The 16,815-nt window shown below is 50.7% G+C and overlaps 1 protein-coding gene across 1 annotated transcript in view; it reads left to right on the plus strand.

Moving 5' to 3' along the window:
- Window positions 1–16,168, plus strand: part of ABCA3 (ATP binding cassette subfamily A member 3) — a 40,911-nt gene extending 24,743 nt beyond the window's left edge. The window contains exons 19-34 of the mRNA XM_025048403.1: window positions 439–589; window positions 1,194–1,292; window positions 2,210–2,396; window positions 3,206–3,509; window positions 4,722–4,995; window positions 7,636–7,840; window positions 8,210–8,429; window positions 8,780–8,938; window positions 9,777–9,949; window positions 10,534–10,662; window positions 10,770–10,964; window positions 12,712–12,899; window positions 13,318–13,488; window positions 13,767–13,957; window positions 14,113–14,186; window positions 14,640–16,168. Of these exons, the coding sequence (XP_024904171.1) occupies window positions 439–589; window positions 1,194–1,292; window positions 2,210–2,396; window positions 3,206–3,509; window positions 4,722–4,995; window positions 7,636–7,840; window positions 8,210–8,429; window positions 8,780–8,938; window positions 9,777–9,949; window positions 10,534–10,662; window positions 10,770–10,964; window positions 12,712–12,899; window positions 13,318–13,488; window positions 13,767–13,957; window positions 14,113–14,186; window positions 14,640–14,771 (2,852 nt within the window). The 3' untranslated portion in view covers window positions 14,772–16,168. The remainder of the gene's footprint in view (window positions 1–438; window positions 590–1,193; window positions 1,293–2,209; window positions 2,397–3,205; window positions 3,510–4,721; window positions 4,996–7,635; window positions 7,841–8,209; window positions 8,430–8,779; window positions 8,939–9,776; window positions 9,950–10,533; window positions 10,663–10,769; window positions 10,965–12,711; window positions 12,900–13,317; window positions 13,489–13,766; window positions 13,958–14,112; window positions 14,187–14,639) is intronic.
- The last annotated feature ends 647 nt before the right edge of the window (window positions 16,169–16,815 follow it).

Below are 16,815 nucleotides of genomic sequence, written 5' to 3' on the forward strand. Positions count from 1 at the left end.
CCCAGGAGCTGCACACCTTGCTTCTGCAGCTTCCCCTTCCCAGCACACAGCCATGTCAACCACATGGTGACCCAGTGATCAAGTTGGGGGTGGAGGCGGCGGGCTGAAGAGGGTGGCCTTCATCCTGGGGTTCCATTACTGAGAAATTGGGGAGAATAGGTATTGGGGACGGTATATACTGTAGCCTCTGAGACTTGAAGTCCAAAATCTGGCTTGGGTTTCACCTCCTTACCATGCTCGGCACCCAAGTTTTTAGGCATCTCTTCTCAGCTAGGGAGCAGGGTGTAAGACTTTCAGGACAGCACTGAGGAGCTCTGAGATGCATTCATTCTGTTTCATCTGTCTTCTGCTCTAGCCTCTTTCCCATGAGCTTGCCTGGGTTGTGAATCTGAGGGAGACCTGGGAGACAGCCTCATGTGGGGTTTCACTGTGTTCCAGGTGCAGGCTACCACATGACTCTGGTGAAGGAGCCTCACTGCAACCCTGAAAGCATCTCCCAGCTGGTCCACCATCACGTCCCCAATGCCACTCTGGAGAGCAGCGCTGGAGCAGAGCTGTCGTTCATTCTTCCAAAGGAGAGCACTCACAGGTACACATCCCAGAGAGAACGCACAGGTAGAGATTCAAGAAGAGGGCTCAGTGGGCCTTAAGGGTTCCATGCTTAGAGTCATCCCCCCTGCACCTGTTAGGCTTGACCAGTGGGCAACTCTCAGCTCCTGGGCCTGTGATAGTCAGTGCATGGTGAATCTGCTTTCTGAGTCCGGGCTGCCAGGCCGAGCTGGAAGGAATCATTTTTGTTGCAACTTTTTCCAATTTCTTGTTGCCTAATTTTGTGGGATTTTTTTTCCCCATGCAGATATTTTACATTTACATGGGTCGTATCTTTTTCCCTTGTGATTTCTTCTTAGAAAGTTTTTCCCTGCCCTGTGATCAAATGAATATTTTGGTTGGTTTTGTGATCTCGTGTAAGTGTATACTATCAAAGAATGCCTCACAGGCCAAAGAACTCATAAGATGTTATGTGGGGGAAAATAAAGCAGAAAACAAAACCTGACTTTTATTTTTTTTTTAATGGCATTTCAAGGAGCTCACTTCCTTTTGCCCTCCCCCATATTGCACAGAGGTGTATATTTAGGAATGAATTATCTGGAAAGTCACTGAAAAGCAACTCATCATGTGGGGTCATTTTTCAGGTTTGAAAGTCTTTTTGCTAAACTAGAGAAGAAACAGAAAGAGCTGGGCATCGCTAGCTTTGGGGCCTCTGTCACCACAATGGAGGAAGTATTCTTAAGGTCAGTAAACGTGTGTTTTCATCAGCCTAGGACTCAGCAATGTGGATAATTTTTTTAAAGCATAATGATAAAGCAGTTCTCTTGATTATCACCTTGAACACTTGGACCTGTGCCTGGGGTAGGAGCCAGGCAGTGGGCTGGCTATCAGAGCCCGAATTCGAATCATGACTCTGTTATTAACACCTGCACAAACCCAGTGAGGTTTCTGACACATGCAGCAATTCGGAAAGCAAAGGGCTACTGTGCTCTCATCACATTGGGAATGTGTGCACGTCTTCTGGGGTCCCTCTCAGGAGCACCATGGCAGCAACAGGCTTGCTAAGCTCCTCTCAGCTTTAGATAGTAATCCAGAGTGTGCCTCCATCCATAATGAAGATGTAAAATTTAGCATTCAGACCCTCAGAACTATGGGGTGAGCTCGAGATGATTGACAGATTTATCAGACATTTGTTGAATGCTTATTTGGCAGATACAGTACTAAGAACTAGAAATGCAAAAATAGAATGTTAGGTAGATGTTTTTCCTTGAGGACCCACAGCTTAGAGCAATCAACAGATTAAGTATATTTAAACACAGTGCAAGTATCATGCCCCAAGCCTTGTCCTGCCCCTCTGGAAAGAAGGCCTGGTCATAAATACTGACCTTGGTCAGTCTCCCCGTGAGACTGGGGTCCCCATGGGCAGGGTCCCTATCTGCCATGTCTCTCTCCTGTACATTGCTTGGCTACAATAGCTGGTCTTCCAGAGATATTTATTGATGAATGAATGAACTAACCAACTGATGAAGCTGATGTCATTCTACTTTAGTGCCTCTGACAGTCACTCTCTTTCCGCATCTGCTTCCCTTCTTGGTGGAACGATAGCTTCTCCCTCCCTGGGGAGCTGAGTCACAACCAGTCCTCGTGTGTCTTGGTACAGGGTCGGTAAGCTGGTAGACACCAGCATGGACATCCAGGCCATCCAGCTGCCTGCCCTACAGTATCAACACGAGAGGCGGGCGAGTGACTGGGCAGTGGACAGCAACCTGTGTGGGACGATGGACCCAACCGATGGCATCGGCGCCCTGATCAAGGAGGAGTGCACTGCCGTCAAGCTCAACACCGGAGTGAGCACTTGGGGCTGGGGCCGGCCAGCACAGGAAGGTTGGGAGACCCCTGAACCTCATATGTTAGAGTCCATGAGGGAAGACATGGCTTCAGGAGTGTCAGTGCCCTGGGAAGAGGGCAGATTACAGCTCATGCTCCCATGAGTTGACAAGGAGGAAGAAATCTCAGAACAGTTGTAACTTCTTAATGTTCTAACTTGGCCACTCACGGATAAGAGCAAATGTTTGCTTATAATGCGAACAGTGCTCCCTTCACTGAGAGCTTAGTGTGTGCTAGTACTTGATGAGGTAGAGGCAACACTGGCTCCATTTTATAGACAGGACACTGAGGCCTTGACCAAGGTTGCATGGCCAGCGTGTGGTAGAGCTGGGGTCTAGTCCCTGTCGACCTGACTCAGAGCCCTGGTGCTCCCCATACTTAGAGGACAGTAAAGGGGTAAATTTGGGGAACACAGGCAGCTGAGGGAAATTTGTCCACCTCCAAGCGCAGCTGGGGTCCTCCTACTAGGAGCAGGAGAAGGCAGAGGACTTAGCTTCCCTGTAGGATTGCAGCCAGTCCCCTAATGTCTTATGACAAGGAAACAGTGCCTGCCCTGCCTGTTGTGAGACCCCCAAGGCCCACGTTGGTACCTGCAAGGACGTGTACATATATGTCCTACATGTCATTGACTGAGCCCTGCTAGAAGCCCAGGGGCCCCAGGGCACAAACATCAGCTGAAGACCCGAGGCTTATGCAAGGACTGTGCCTGCTGCTGGTCATGCACTGGCTCCAGAGTGGCATTCGCGTTACCTTGTCCCCTCTGCCACAGCTCACCCTCCACTGCCAGCAGTTCTGGGCCATGTTCCTGAAGAAGGTCACATACAGCTGGCGGGAATGGAAGATGGTAGTGGCCCAGGTCCTGGTCCCCGTGACGTGCATTACCCTGGCCCTCTTGGCCATCAACTACTCCTCCGAGATCTTCGACGATCCCATACTGAAGCTGACCTTGGGCGAGTACGGCAGAACCGTCATGCCCTTCTCGGTTCCTGGGACTTCTCGGCTGGATCAGCAGCTGTCCGAGCATTTGAAGGACATGCTGCAGGCTGAGGGCCAGGAGCCTCGAGAGGTGTTGGGTAAGGAGTATCCTTGGGGGCTCAGGGCCCGAGCCATGCTATCAGAGCCCTGTGGACATTTGGGGTTGTTAGTTCTTCACTGCCCTGTGCACGGTAGGACTCCTATTTTTCTCCCACCCCATCATTGTTGCACTGAGTCAGAGGGAGACACAAGGCATCATCTCTAGGGCTAAAACTTTGTCCAGGCAGTCATTTCTTGAAGTTGTATATTTTAGGACCATTCAAACAAAATGTGAAACTTTGATGATCTTTATGTTGCCTTTTCTTTGTTTACTAGGCTGGTCACAATATACGTTAATGTGACATGGTATTTTCTTTCAGCATCCTAAAACCAAAACTACCTTGCATCCCTGGCAGTGGCAGTTGGACACTGCCCCGGGTTTAGAGTAGGCATCGCGCTCTGGTTACATGGATTGTGCCTGAAGGTTTTCTCTTTTTACTGCTCCCCTCCACTTCCTGGCCAGCAACTTTAAGATTTGGCATATGGAATGGTCATAAAATCTTGGCAGGAATTAGGTTCTTCTTTAAGAGAAGCTGAATGTATGGGCAGCCCAGAACAGGCTGGCACTGCAGTGAGCACTGTGCTGGGCTGGAGCTCCTGCAGCCCAGAGTCTCCACTTGGCCCTGCCAGCAACTGTGACCCTGACTAGCCCAAACAATGGTAGAAGCCCCTGTTTGTCACCCCCATGTGTCCTCCAGCCTTGTTTTCTGGCTGTCACCCAGCCTAGCCCAAAAATTACAGGGCTCTCATGGTGCACGGTGACTCTGGGGAATTTAGGAAACTGCCATAGACACCCTGGCCTGAGTTCATCTGGAAGGTCAAATTGCCTGTTTCTTTGTCAAGTGCAGGGCCTTTTAGTTCTAACCACATCACTACATGTATTTAAGTACATCTGACCTTTTTCCTTGTGTAATGACAACAGGCTTTGATGGAAACCATTATAACTATCAGTACTAGGATTTATTGATGTGTTTCTATCCTTTCACTGACCCTTGAATCCTGTAGTCATCACTGTCCCCATTTTACAGCTGAGTAAGAGGCAGAGCCAGAGCAGGCAGTGTATATACAGGGTGGAATGGCCCGTGGACAGTGTCTGTGCATGTAGAAGGTGGTTTGTTCTTTCCACAGTCCCTCCAGGCCTTCAGAGCTCCCCCGAGCATGGGCCATGGGGACTGGTAATCTGTGCTGCTGACTCTGCCATTGTCCTCCAGGTGACCTGGAGGAGTTCCTGATTTTCAGGGCCTCAGTGGAGGGGGGCGGCTTTAATGAGCGGTGCCTGGTGGCAGCATCCTTCAGGGATGTCGGTGAGCAGACGGTCGTCACCACCCTGTTCAACAACCAGGCATACCACTCCCCGGCCACTGCACTAGCCATCGTGGACAACCTCCTGTTCAAGATGCTATGCGGTCCTCGGGCCTCCATCACAGTCTCCAACTACCCCCAGCCTCGGAGTGCGCTGCAGGCTGCCAAGGATCAGTTCAACGAGTACGTGCACTGCCCTGCCACCCTCGCCCCTGGGGCAGGACCCCATCCCCATCAGGCCAGGCTTCTGCACCTCTTATCAGGACTATTCCTCAGGACTGACCCCTTCAGTAATGTCAGGGGCCACTAAGAGCCACAGAGGTGAATAAAGCATAGTTTCTGCCCTCAGAAAGCTTCCTATTCTTGGCAGGGGGAATCCCTGCCCCACATCTTCCTCAGCCCTTCATACTCACCCTTGTTTTGGATAGCAGATATGCTGGTGAAACCCCATCCCACATGCACTGCAGTCCCTGCAGGGAGCTCCTGATTTGGAGGGTGGCAATGTCCTCTTCCCAAATCTGTACCTGGCTCCTACCAGCCACTGACCCTAGGGGGTCCCAAAACCACCCTGGCTATGTGTGTGAGTGAGGACAGCAGAACGAAGCAAGGTCAGGCATCCTTGCCCCTTGGCGGCCTTGAGTTAGAGAGCCAGGAGGTGTCTTTCTCCTTAGGCCTTGTCATGCCACTGTTGTGTAGGACTCTCCCTCATCCCGGTCACAGAGGCCCCAAAACTCTAAAGACCATGTAGAGAAAGCCAAGAAAATCAGTTAATTTGAGAACAGTCACTCCAGTGCAGCTAATTAATGGGGGGTAATTTCATCTCCACCCCCCATTCTAGACTGTGCTCTGGCTCTTACCATGTCTTCTTTTCTCTCGGCTACCTCCCATCCCTACCCCAAAAGCAGAGACACAGTGGCAGTCATTTTTACTCCTTTCTATGCCAGAAACAGACAGGCAGCAGGAAAAAAACAGCTTAGGAGATATAATTCACTACCATACAATCCCCCCGTTTGTACTATACAATCGTATGGTTGTTAGTATATTCACAGAGTTGTGGAGCCATCACCACAATATGATTTTTTAAGATAATTGACATGACATTATGTTAGTTTCAGGTGTACAACTTAATGATTTGTGTTATATTGCGAAATGATCACAGTCTAGTTAATATCACCATATGTCGTTATAAATTTTTTTCTTCTAATGAGAACTTAAGATTTATTCCCTTAGCAGCTTTCAGATATGAAATACAGTGTTATTGACTATGGTTGCCATACTGCACACTGCATCTCCATGGCTTATGTATTTTATAACTAGAAGTTTGTGCCTTTTGGCCCATTTACCCATTTTGCCCAGTCCCCTCCTCTGGCAACCACCAATTGGTTCTCTGTATAAGTTTTGTTTTGGGTTTTTCTGTTTTGTTTTGTTTCGATTGCACATATAAGTGAGATCATATAGTATTGTCTTTCTCTGACTTATTTCACTTAGCCCTCTAGGTCTATCCATATTGTCACAAATGACAGGATTTCTTTCTTTGTTATGGCTGAATAATATTCTATTATAATATTCTATTATATATGTTTGTGTGTGTGTATATCACATTTTTTATCCATTTTTTATTCATTTCTTTATCCATTTTATTCATTCATTAATGAACAACAGGTTGTTTCCATGTCTTGGCTATTGTAAATAACTCTGCTATGAACATGGGGGTGCAGAAATCTTTTCGAGTTAGTGTTTTTGTTTCCTTCCTATAAATACCCAGTGGAATTGCTGGATCATATGGTAGTTCTATTTTTAACTTTTTAAGGAACCATCACACTGTTTTCCATAGTGGCTGCACCAATTTACATTCCCATCCATAGTGCACAAGCATTCCTTTTAAGCCATATTCTCACCAACACTTGTTATTTCTTGTCTTTTTGATAATAGCAATTGACAAATGTGAGGCGATAGCTAATTGTGGCTTTGATTTGCATTTCCCTGATGATTAGGGAAATGAGCATCTTTTCATGTACCTATTAGACCAGAATATAATTTTATTGAACGTTTCATTATCCCCAAAAGTCACCCTGTGACCACTGGCAGTTATTCCCCATTCCTCTCTCCACTTCTAAGCAGCCACTAGTCTACTTTATGACTCTGTGGATTTGCCTGTTTTGAATATTTCATATAAATGGAATCATACAAAATGCGGCCTTTCATGACTGGCTTCTTTCATTATCAAGGTTTATCTATGTTGTAGCATGTGTCAGTACTGCATTCCCCTTTTTTGGTCAAATCATATCCAGTTGTCTCGGTACCATTTGTGTAAATGTTCAGGACGTTTTTAAGCAACAGAATAATGCCATCAAAACCAGTTTCTAGAAGGTGTTGCTGGCTACTAAATGTAAAATGTACAATGCACTTGTGGGGTGGGGGGTGGCAGTGAGCTGCTGCAGCCATGCAGGCTCCTAACAATGTTGTCTTACAAGGGCAGAACAGAGAGAACCAGGCAGAGGAGTCTCAGATGTGGGAAAGGCAGAGAGATACTTGAGTGTCTGTGGGGATTGGGCTGCTCAGGAGACAGATTAAAAGCTACTGGGAAAGTGGCACTGCTGTCATTGGGGACAGGAAGTCCAGAGGGAGAGCTATTTTGGGGGCAGGGGGTGGATTTTCCCAGTGCCAAGACCCTCTCTCCCCCAACTTTGGCATTCTCTCTTAAACCCCTTTAGCAGCTGGGCCACTGCATCACATGCTTTGAATGGTAGTGAACAAGGAACCAATCCCCCAGCTGCCCAGACGTCATGTGCTCTGTCCCTGACCTGCCCTGTCCTCCTGCAGGGGCCGGAAGGGATTTGACATCGCCCTCAATTTGCTCTTCGCCATGGCATTCTTGGCCAGCACATTTTCCATCCTGGCAGTCAGCGAGAGGGCTGTCCAGGCCAAGCACATCCAGTTTGTGAGCGGAGTCCACGTGGCCACTTTCTGGCTCTCAGCTCTGCTGTGGGACCTCATCTCCTTCCTTGTCCCCACTCTGCTGCTGCTGGTGAGAGTCGCAGCTGGTGCTGAGACCCTTCCCTGCAGATCCAGGGGGCTTGCCTTGGGGCCCCTGCACAGACCTCAGCCAGCCCAGGGCCCATTCTGACAGCTCAGCCCTGGTTCCAAGAGGATGGTTGGGAATGCCAGGAATCCCCCTTAACAGTTTCCATGCCCCAGCCTATTCACCTCTTTGGTTGGCCCTGGAACAGGGTGCCCTGGTGACAGCTCCATCAGCAAAGGGAAGAAGGGGGAACCCTAGGAAGGGTCCCAGGACTGAAAGCCACCATGGGGGATGACTCAGCCTGTGGGGCAGATGGGTCTGGATTCCTGCATTGCTGTGTGGGCTCATGAATCTCCCCTCTCTGTGCTGCTGCAGGTGGTGTTCAAAGCCTTCGATGTACATGCCTTCACAAGGGATGGCCACGTGGCCGACGCCCTGCTGTTGCTCATGCTCTATGGCTGGGCCATCATCCCCCTCATGTACCTGATGAACCTCTTTTTCTCGGGGGCAGCCACTGCCTACACAAGGCTGACCATATTCAACATCCTGTCAGGCATCGCCACCTTCCTCATGGTCACCATCATGCGCATCCCAGGTGGGAGCCTGGAGACTGCCCCCCACTCCCGGGCAACCTGGGTACCCATAGAACCTCTTTGCCCCAAAATGCAGGGGGAGTGGGGGTCAGGGTGGCACTGATTTGGACACTGGTCCAGACCATGCTCCAGCAGCACCTCCCCCTTGCAGTTTCAGTTGGGGCCATGAGCTGGGAGGTGCTGTCCCAGGAAGGCCTGGTGCCTGATCTGTGGAAGATGCCAGCTGAGTGTCCTGACCCACACGCATTACATAGAGAACATCGGGAATCTGCCTCCCCTGATTTAATCTGTCCTTGGGGGCAAGTGTGGTGTGTTCCTACAGTGCTAACTTGTTTGTGCCTTCTCCACACAGCGGTAAAGTTAGAAGAACTTTCTAGAACCCTAGACCATGTGTTCCTGGTGCTGCCCAACCACTGTCTGGGGATGGCGGTCAGCAGCTTCTATGAGAACTATGAGACCAAGAGGTACTGCACCTCATCCGAGGTGGCAGCCCACTACTGCAGGAAATACAGTAAGTGTCAGGCCCACACGGGCAGCCCTTTTTTCTCTGCTCTCTCCTGAGGACCAACCAGGGAATCCCCAGGAGCCTTGTTCCTATAAAGGCAGTCCTCTGGGGAGGCTCTGGAGTGGGCGGTGGCCCTTGATGTGTCAGAGCATGTCCCTGGTCTCAGCACTAAGATACCCCAGGCATGAGCACAAGAAGGGTCTTCAGAAGATATGTGTTCACCACCACCCTGGAATGATATGCACTTCCTCCTTCCTGCCTGGCCGACCCTTAACCAATTATATCTGCAAAGGCCCTATATCTAAGTAAGATCATTCACAGGTTCCAGGGATTAGGACATGGACATTTTTTTTAGGGGGCCACCATTCAGCCCACCACACACCCTTTCTGTGTCTTGAACAGTCTTTAGCTGGCAGCTCAGCTGTCATGTCTATAGAGCCCTGCACGTCCCCCTGGCAGACTCAGTATCTGCTCTGTTCCTGCTACTTTCTTATTTCATAGGACAGACTTGGGGGAGAGAGAGATACATCTTACCTGTCTTTATGTCTCAGTGAAGTCCCTGAGTGAGGAAGCAAGTATGTGAGTGAGTGAGCAAGGGCGTGACTTGGTCACTTATCATAGGTGCTCCTTAAAATATGAAACCACCCCAAAATGTGGGAAGTGTTTGGGGTCCCTGTGTGACAGTGACAACATGGAAGTTGATTGGACCCTATGCCTTCACAGTCTCCATGTGGATAGCTGGGGTGTAGGCACCTGGTGGGCCAAGAGGGACTCGGGCTGGTACCTGGTGGAGGAGGGGTGCTAGGGGAAACAGGGTGCAGCACCCTCTCCTTTGCCTACACAGATATCCAGTACCAGGAGAACTTCTATGCATGGAGCTCCCCAGGGATCGGCAGGTTTGTGACCTCCATGGCTGCCTCAGGGTTTGCCTACCTCACCCTGCTCTTCCTCATTGAGACTGACCTGCTATGGAGGCTGAAGACCTGCATCTGTGCCTTCTGGAGGAGGCGGGCACTGGTGAGTGGCTCCTGCAGCTCTGCACCAGGATGGTCTCCCACTGAGGCCAGACTTTCTCAGGCCAGGCCACAGGGAGGACCTCAGAGGCCAGCAATGGCCAGAGGGTATGTGCACCACATGATTCATAGCCTCAAGGGGGTTGAGGTCCTCTTGGGTCCTTGGTCTCAGCAGTACTCCAGGCACCCTGGTATTTGTCACATACATCTAGTCCCAACAAACAAATGAAACCTGCTGACACCACACATTGGATGCACAAATTAACCCAGGGTGAATTGGCTTCTCTAAAATATTAAGACCTCTAAGAAGAGGAGTTTCTGTCCACATATTTAAAATCTTACATCCCTCAGTTGAGTTTCCTGGTTTTCTCCATGAGTCCTGCACCATCCTTGTTCCTCAAGCAGTTTGTGTCTGTTTGATGCTAATTTCAGCCCTTAAGGGCCCCCCAGCTCTACTTTTAAAAGGTCTGAGTCCACACAGTTGGGCTGGGCTGAGTGGGCCATCTCAGAGATCTCAGCCCCTTCTCCCACAGAAAAGGACTCCTCGGACTGGACCTCACCTGTATGGTCTTTTCCTGGAACACTTAGATGGAAGTGTACACCCAGCCGTCAGGGCTTCCTGAGGACCAGGACGTGGCAGATGAGAGGAACCGAATCCTAGCCCCCAGCCCACGCTCCCCATTGGACACTCCCCTGGTCATCAAGGAGCTCTGCAAGGTAAAGCGGACACCCTCTGCAGGCCCTTGGTCTGCCCCCACCACCCAGCCACCAGGAAGCTGGCTCCCCACCTCCCCATTGCCTTGATTTCTCCTGGGACCTTGCAGGTGTATGAGCAGCGGGCGCCCCTCCTTGCCGTGGACAAGATCTCCCTCGCAGTCCAGAAAGGGGAGTGCTTCGGGCTGCTGGGTTTCAACGGAGCTGGCAAAACCACCACTTTCAAAATGCTGACTGGGGAAGAGACCATCACTTCTGGGGATGCATTTGTCGGGGGTTATAGCATCAGCTCAGACATCGGGAAGGTAGGCGCTGCCAGGGAGGTGGGGAGAAGAGGGTGCCCTGGAGGCAGAGATGCTGCTCATCTCTGCTCACAAGGGGACAGCAGGATGAAGCAGTGATCAGGGACAGAGCTAAGACAATGATGAGGAGGAGAAAGAGAACAGGAAGATGAGGGCCCCATTGGCTGGCAGGGCCGAGGACTGGCTGCAGGGCCAAGACTGGGTCCCTCCCAGAGAAGCCGTTTCTGTGGACCTGGGAGGGCATGGTGCTCACAGCGCTCTGTCCCATTCGGAAGAACAGGCTCTCTCCAGTCTGTGTACATAGATTTACAATAATGGTGCCCTGGCTGTTCAGACCAGGCATCCCAGTACCAAAAGCCAGATAAAACATCAATGACAAACCACATTGGTAAGAGCATGGAAGAGTACTCAACATGGTGAGGAACTCTGGCTGAAATTCAGGAGCCCTGAGAGGCACAGAGGGCCACTGTGTTCCAGACAGTGGTTGGGGATTTAGGGGCCTTGCTGAATGAAGAAGATAGAAACAAAGGCCCATGGTGGGGGTATAATAGGAGACTTTCCCCACATGGGGCTGAATCGAAAAGGCTGCCCCTTGGGATAAGGATGAACGAGGTCTCCCTCTTGCTCCTTCACCCCTGAGGATTGAATGGAAGGTTTCCTATATACTGAGCAGAGCAAGAAAAGGAATGGAGAAGAGCTTGTGCCTGGGAGTGACCACATCTCGTAAACCGGCAGCAGGGGTCAGATCTCAATACACACCCTCTCTGGAAGAAAGCCTTCATCCTAGGCTTTGAAGAACCCCCCAAATAGTGCTTCAAGGCCTATGAGCAGCACACAATTAAACAGAGGAGACAGGCCCCATGATTAGAACCGGCAGACACAAGGGCCCTACAGGAGAAACAAGCCAACCACTCTAGATTTGCAATCTCCAGACCCAGCTTACAAAACAGCTGTGTTCATTGTGTTTGAAGAATTAAACAAGACTGAAAACATATGTAGGAAAGAGAAAATTATAAATGTAATCTAGAAAATGGAGGAAAGGGTGAGAAGTCCTAAATACATTTAATCTGAGTTCCAGCAGGAAAGGAGGAAATGAGGGAAAAATAATTACTGACAAGGTAATAGCTAAGAATATTCCCAGACAATTAAACACAGATGCTGGAAGCCTAAGAACCCCAAGGAGGGTAAAGAAAAGAAACCCTGTCTCTGGAATCCACAGACTCCAGGCTTACCTGTCCCTTGCCAGCTGCTGAAGGTAGTGGGAGATAGTGGCGGCCATGCAGCACCCTGGCTCTGCTGGAAGTGACCATCTGACCAGACAATGCCCCTCCCCAAAGGTGATGCCAGCCAACCTCTCTTTCATTAGAGGGAGAAGAAAGAAAAGTCCAAGCACAAGTTAGATGTTTGTTAAACATTTGATGAATGAATGAGTGGGTGATACACCAGCAGATATTTGCATGTGGTGATCACTTATACATTCTTGCACCAACCCATCCCCACACTGCCCATAGTGAACAAGGCTCTGGCCCATCTCTGACTCCTCATTTTGGGGCAGTGTGGTTGCCCATGGGCTCCCTGAGCTGGCAAACCCCTCCTATGTCCCTGCTGAAGTGCTGCTTGGCCAGCTTTGGCTTTGGGTGGTACCAGGCCCATGCACCTGCTAATGGACCACCCTGAACAAATAGACTGGGAGAAACCTGGAGGAATCTCCCTCTGACCTGCTGCCTCCCTGGCTGTGTTCCAACCCCAGGTACGGCAGCGGATCGGCTACTGCCCCCAGTTTGATGCCCTACTGGACCACATGACGGGCCGAGAGACACTAATCATGTATGCCCGGCTCCGGGGCATCCCTGAGCGCCACATCAGTGCCTATGTGGAGAACACACTTCGAGGCCTGCTCCTGGAGCCGCATGCTAACAAGCTGGTCAAGACTTACAGGTACACCTGTGCTGCAGCCCCTCCCCTGCCCTGTGACCTGATGACCCATGGGTCTTCCCAGGGTGGTCAGGGTCTCCCTTACCATGGAACTGGACACAGGTTGGGAGCCAGAGCTCCCAGATGAGAGGAGTTTCCCTGCTGGCTCCTGCCTTCTGGAGGCAAGACCAGCCACAGGTGATGTCAAGACCATTTAGGCGCAGACAGATGGTGTTGCTGCTTCACGTGGGTGTGTGGTCCGACCCCCTGGGCACGGCTTTCTCTGGGGCCTCCAGCTCTGTAAGATGGGCTTTCCAGGCACACTCCCTCATTCCTCTCCACCTGGGGCTCTCTGCAATCACCGGGCCCTGTCCTCTACTGGGACCCAGGGATCCCATACTAATAATCAGCCTTGTCCCCTCCTTCACCCCCTCTACTCCAGTGGTGGTAACAAGCGGAAGCTGAGCACTGGCATTGCCTTGCTTGGAGAGCCTGCGGTCATATTCTTGGATGAGCCATCCAATGGCATGGATCCTGTGGCCCGGCGCCTGCTCTGGGACACTGTGGCAAGGGCCCGTGAATCTGGCAAGGCCATCATCATCACCTCCCATAGGTAGCTCTGGGGTCTCTGTGGTTCAGTGGAAGAGCTAGGACGAGGGCTGTAGAAAGGATGGGCTAGAAGGGGCCGGGTGGAGAGAGACCTGACAATAGCTAGTACAGAATCTGTGAGTAGAATCCCAGATGCTGTCAGGTGGGCCACACTCAGAGCAAAGGAATGAGGAACACTCTGATCTGGGTGTTGATACCTTCCAACCTGCATGAGCCTTTGACATGGAAGGCAGGCGTTACCATTCCCCAGCCCTGTGTCAGGCCTCCATCCCCTCTCCCCAGCATGGAAGAATGTGAGGCCCTGTGTACCCGGCTGGCCATCATGGTGCAGGGTCAGTTCAAGTGCCTGGGCAGCCCACAGCACCTCAAGAGCAAATTTGGCAGCGGCTACTCCCTACGGGCCAAGGTCCAGAGCGACGGGCAACAGGAGGCACTGGAGCAGTTCAAGGCATTTGTAGACCTGACCTTCCAAGGTGTGTGAGGCTGCACAGAGGCATCTGAGCTTTGCCCCTACCAAGTCCCACATCCCTGACCCCTGGGATGAGGGTCACGATTCTTTGGGCCCAGGTCACCCTCCCCTAGCCCTCTAGCCCAGCCCTCATGGGGACAAGGTCTCTCCTTTGTGCAGGCAGCATCCTGGAAGATGAGCACCAAGGGATGGTCCATTACCACCTGCCTGGTGATAACCTCAGCTGGGCGAAGGTGAGCATGGGCCCCAAAGGACTTCAGCCGGGGCTGGGGAAAGTCCCTCCAGCAATCACTTCTTTTGTGGTGATTCTAGGATCTTTCCAAGGAATAATCACTTGCAATTTCTGCTCTAACACTCACCCTAATATCTGCTAGGTTTGGGGGTTTATACCCAAAATATTTGAGTTGGAAAAATTTAGTGCAAAAGAGGAAACTAGTTCAGAGAGGGAACACAGCTTGCCTGAGGCCATACTCCTAGGTGGAAAGAGGAGGAGACACAGCCCCTGGGCCTGCTCACCAAGCACAACCTACTCCTCCCTCTGAGAGTTCTGCTCACCCTGCAGGAGCTCTAAGGGCTTACTGGGCAGAGGTAGGGCCATGGGGTCCATACCACTCCTTATGGCCAGACAACTCCCAGACCAGCCAAGAAGCAGGGCTTGTTAACAGCAGCTTTTCTGCTTCTCTAAGGTCTTTGGTATCCTGGAGAAGGCCAAGGAGAAGTACAGAGTGGACGACTACTCTGTGAGCCAGATCTCACTGGAACAAGTCTTCCTGAGCTTCGCCCACCTGCAGCCACCCGCAGAGGATGAGGGGCCATGAGGAGCCTGGCAGGGGCAGGGCGAGTGGGTGCACAGGCAGACGTCACCTCCCTCCGAGTTAATCTTACCCTGCACCTTTATTTCTAATCACTGTTTTCTATGATGGATATGAGAATCAAGGCACAATGTGGACTGGGTGTATCGGTACCCTCACACCAGGAATCAGCATTGGAACATTCACATCTAAGGTGATTGCCAAACCCCGATCTCCAGAACCCAAGGTCCCAACCAAGAGCGGGTCTGGCAGCTTACAGGGTCAAGCTGCGGTGTCTTTGGGGAGAGCCAACCCGGAAGGGGCCACAGCTGATCCAGGGATTGAATTTCCCTATGGGCTCATGAGGAGAGCACCCAGTGACATCTCCATGTTTACATGTGGCACGGAGCTCCTCTGGGTGCGAAGCAGGAAACCGGCAGGACAGTTGGCAGCTGGGCTCGCCAGGCTGCCCGGAATAGACAGAAAGGTGGCCTATTGCCATCCATGAGGGAGATGCCAGCTGTGATTAGGGGCTGAGGTCTTGGTTTCAGTGCAGCCAGGGGCATCCTGAGTACCTGCTTCTCAGAGCATGGACACTACTCAAGGCAGAGCTGACCTTTCATCTGGCACCATCCGACCAGCGTCTTCTAGAGCCGGCTGGTGCAAGGAGGGAAGGCCGTCCTCCATTCCAGACCCGTCCCTTTGAGAAGCCACCAACCGGGAGGCCAGTCGGGGACTGAGTGGCCATCTATGGAGGATGCACCTAACACATGGTGACTCTGCCAGAAAATAAAGGCTGAAAGGGAACAGGACCACAGTCTGTGAGTCACACACAAGATGGGGATCATGGACCGTCATCTACCCACAGTCCTAACGCACAGCTCCTGTGTCAAGTTTCAGACAAACAAAAAACAAGAGCTCGTTTTTTCCCCGTATGTAGTGAACTTACAGAACTCACTGCCATGAGAAAGAATAAGCCAAAAATGCAAATGTAAAATGCAAGTGTAAACCAACTGACAGATGTCCCTCTACGGTGAGGAAAGAGGAGTATAGGGTTAGTATGGGGGGGTGCAGACGTGGGTGGGCAGGAGGCCTCTGGCTCCAGAGCCACTCATGGTCTTTAAGCCATTTTCCAGAAGATTCTTTTTATCAGTTCTCTTTTAATTTATGTACTCTTTCTTTCTTAGTTTTCTAAATTTCCATATGAATCTGTGCCTTTTACGTTCCCTTAGAATTCAGTTTTAGAAAAGACTTGTTTACATTACTTTGGTTCATTTGGGTCAGTTTCAAATTTGCACTTTTATCCGTCTCTCAAAGTTTATGAATGCTGCATAGTTTTCGGTAGCTCTTTTATTCCCTTTAAAATTCTTCAAACTATCATTTAATTCCATGTTATAAAAAAATAAACTTAGGGGTGGTTATGGTCCTAAACATTGTCCAACAGAAAACATTCTGAAAGGCCTGCAACTTATTGGCAGGAGCTGTGGTTGCTGCACCCACATTGGGTTTGCTGGGTTGTGGGAGGAAGGCCATGCTCCGTAGCCCTACTATAGGGTATCCTGGCTGTTTTTAGGCCTACATGTTATAAATTTCTTTTTTCATTTTTCTCCTTTGTAGCACAAAAAAAGGGTGTGAAGAAAAGTGTTTAGGACTGAAGGACTGGTGTGAGGCACATGTATGAGGCACATCTACCTCATTTTCTATCAAGGAACCCACCTCTCCCAGGACTGATGCAGGGAGAGGTGGGTTCCTTGATGGAAGATGAGGCAGAGAAATTAGTGTGGAGGAGACTGGCAGGATGAAAGTGTCATGATCAGAGAGCCTTCTTAGGAAGACGACCTGGTAGCTGTGGAGAGGATGATGCAGGCACAGCCAAGGCTGCAGCAGTGGGGACCAGAGGGGCAGATGCACGGCACAGTCTCAGGGAGCACCCAGTTGCACCCAAGCATGGAGCTTGGGCAACTGCAGGAGAGACAGTTAGAATGGACCCCAGGAGCAGCAACACTGCATCCCTAAATCATCTGCAAGTCTCCTGGAAACGCTGCATCGTGGAACTGAGTATCCTCAAGGA

This window comes from Pteropus alecto, unplaced genomic scaffold (genome assembly GCF_000325575.1).
Source record: "Pteropus alecto unplaced genomic scaffold, ASM32557v1 scaffold44, whole genome shotgun sequence".
Taxonomy (NCBI): domain Eukaryota; kingdom Metazoa; phylum Chordata; class Mammalia; order Chiroptera; family Pteropodidae; genus Pteropus; species Pteropus alecto.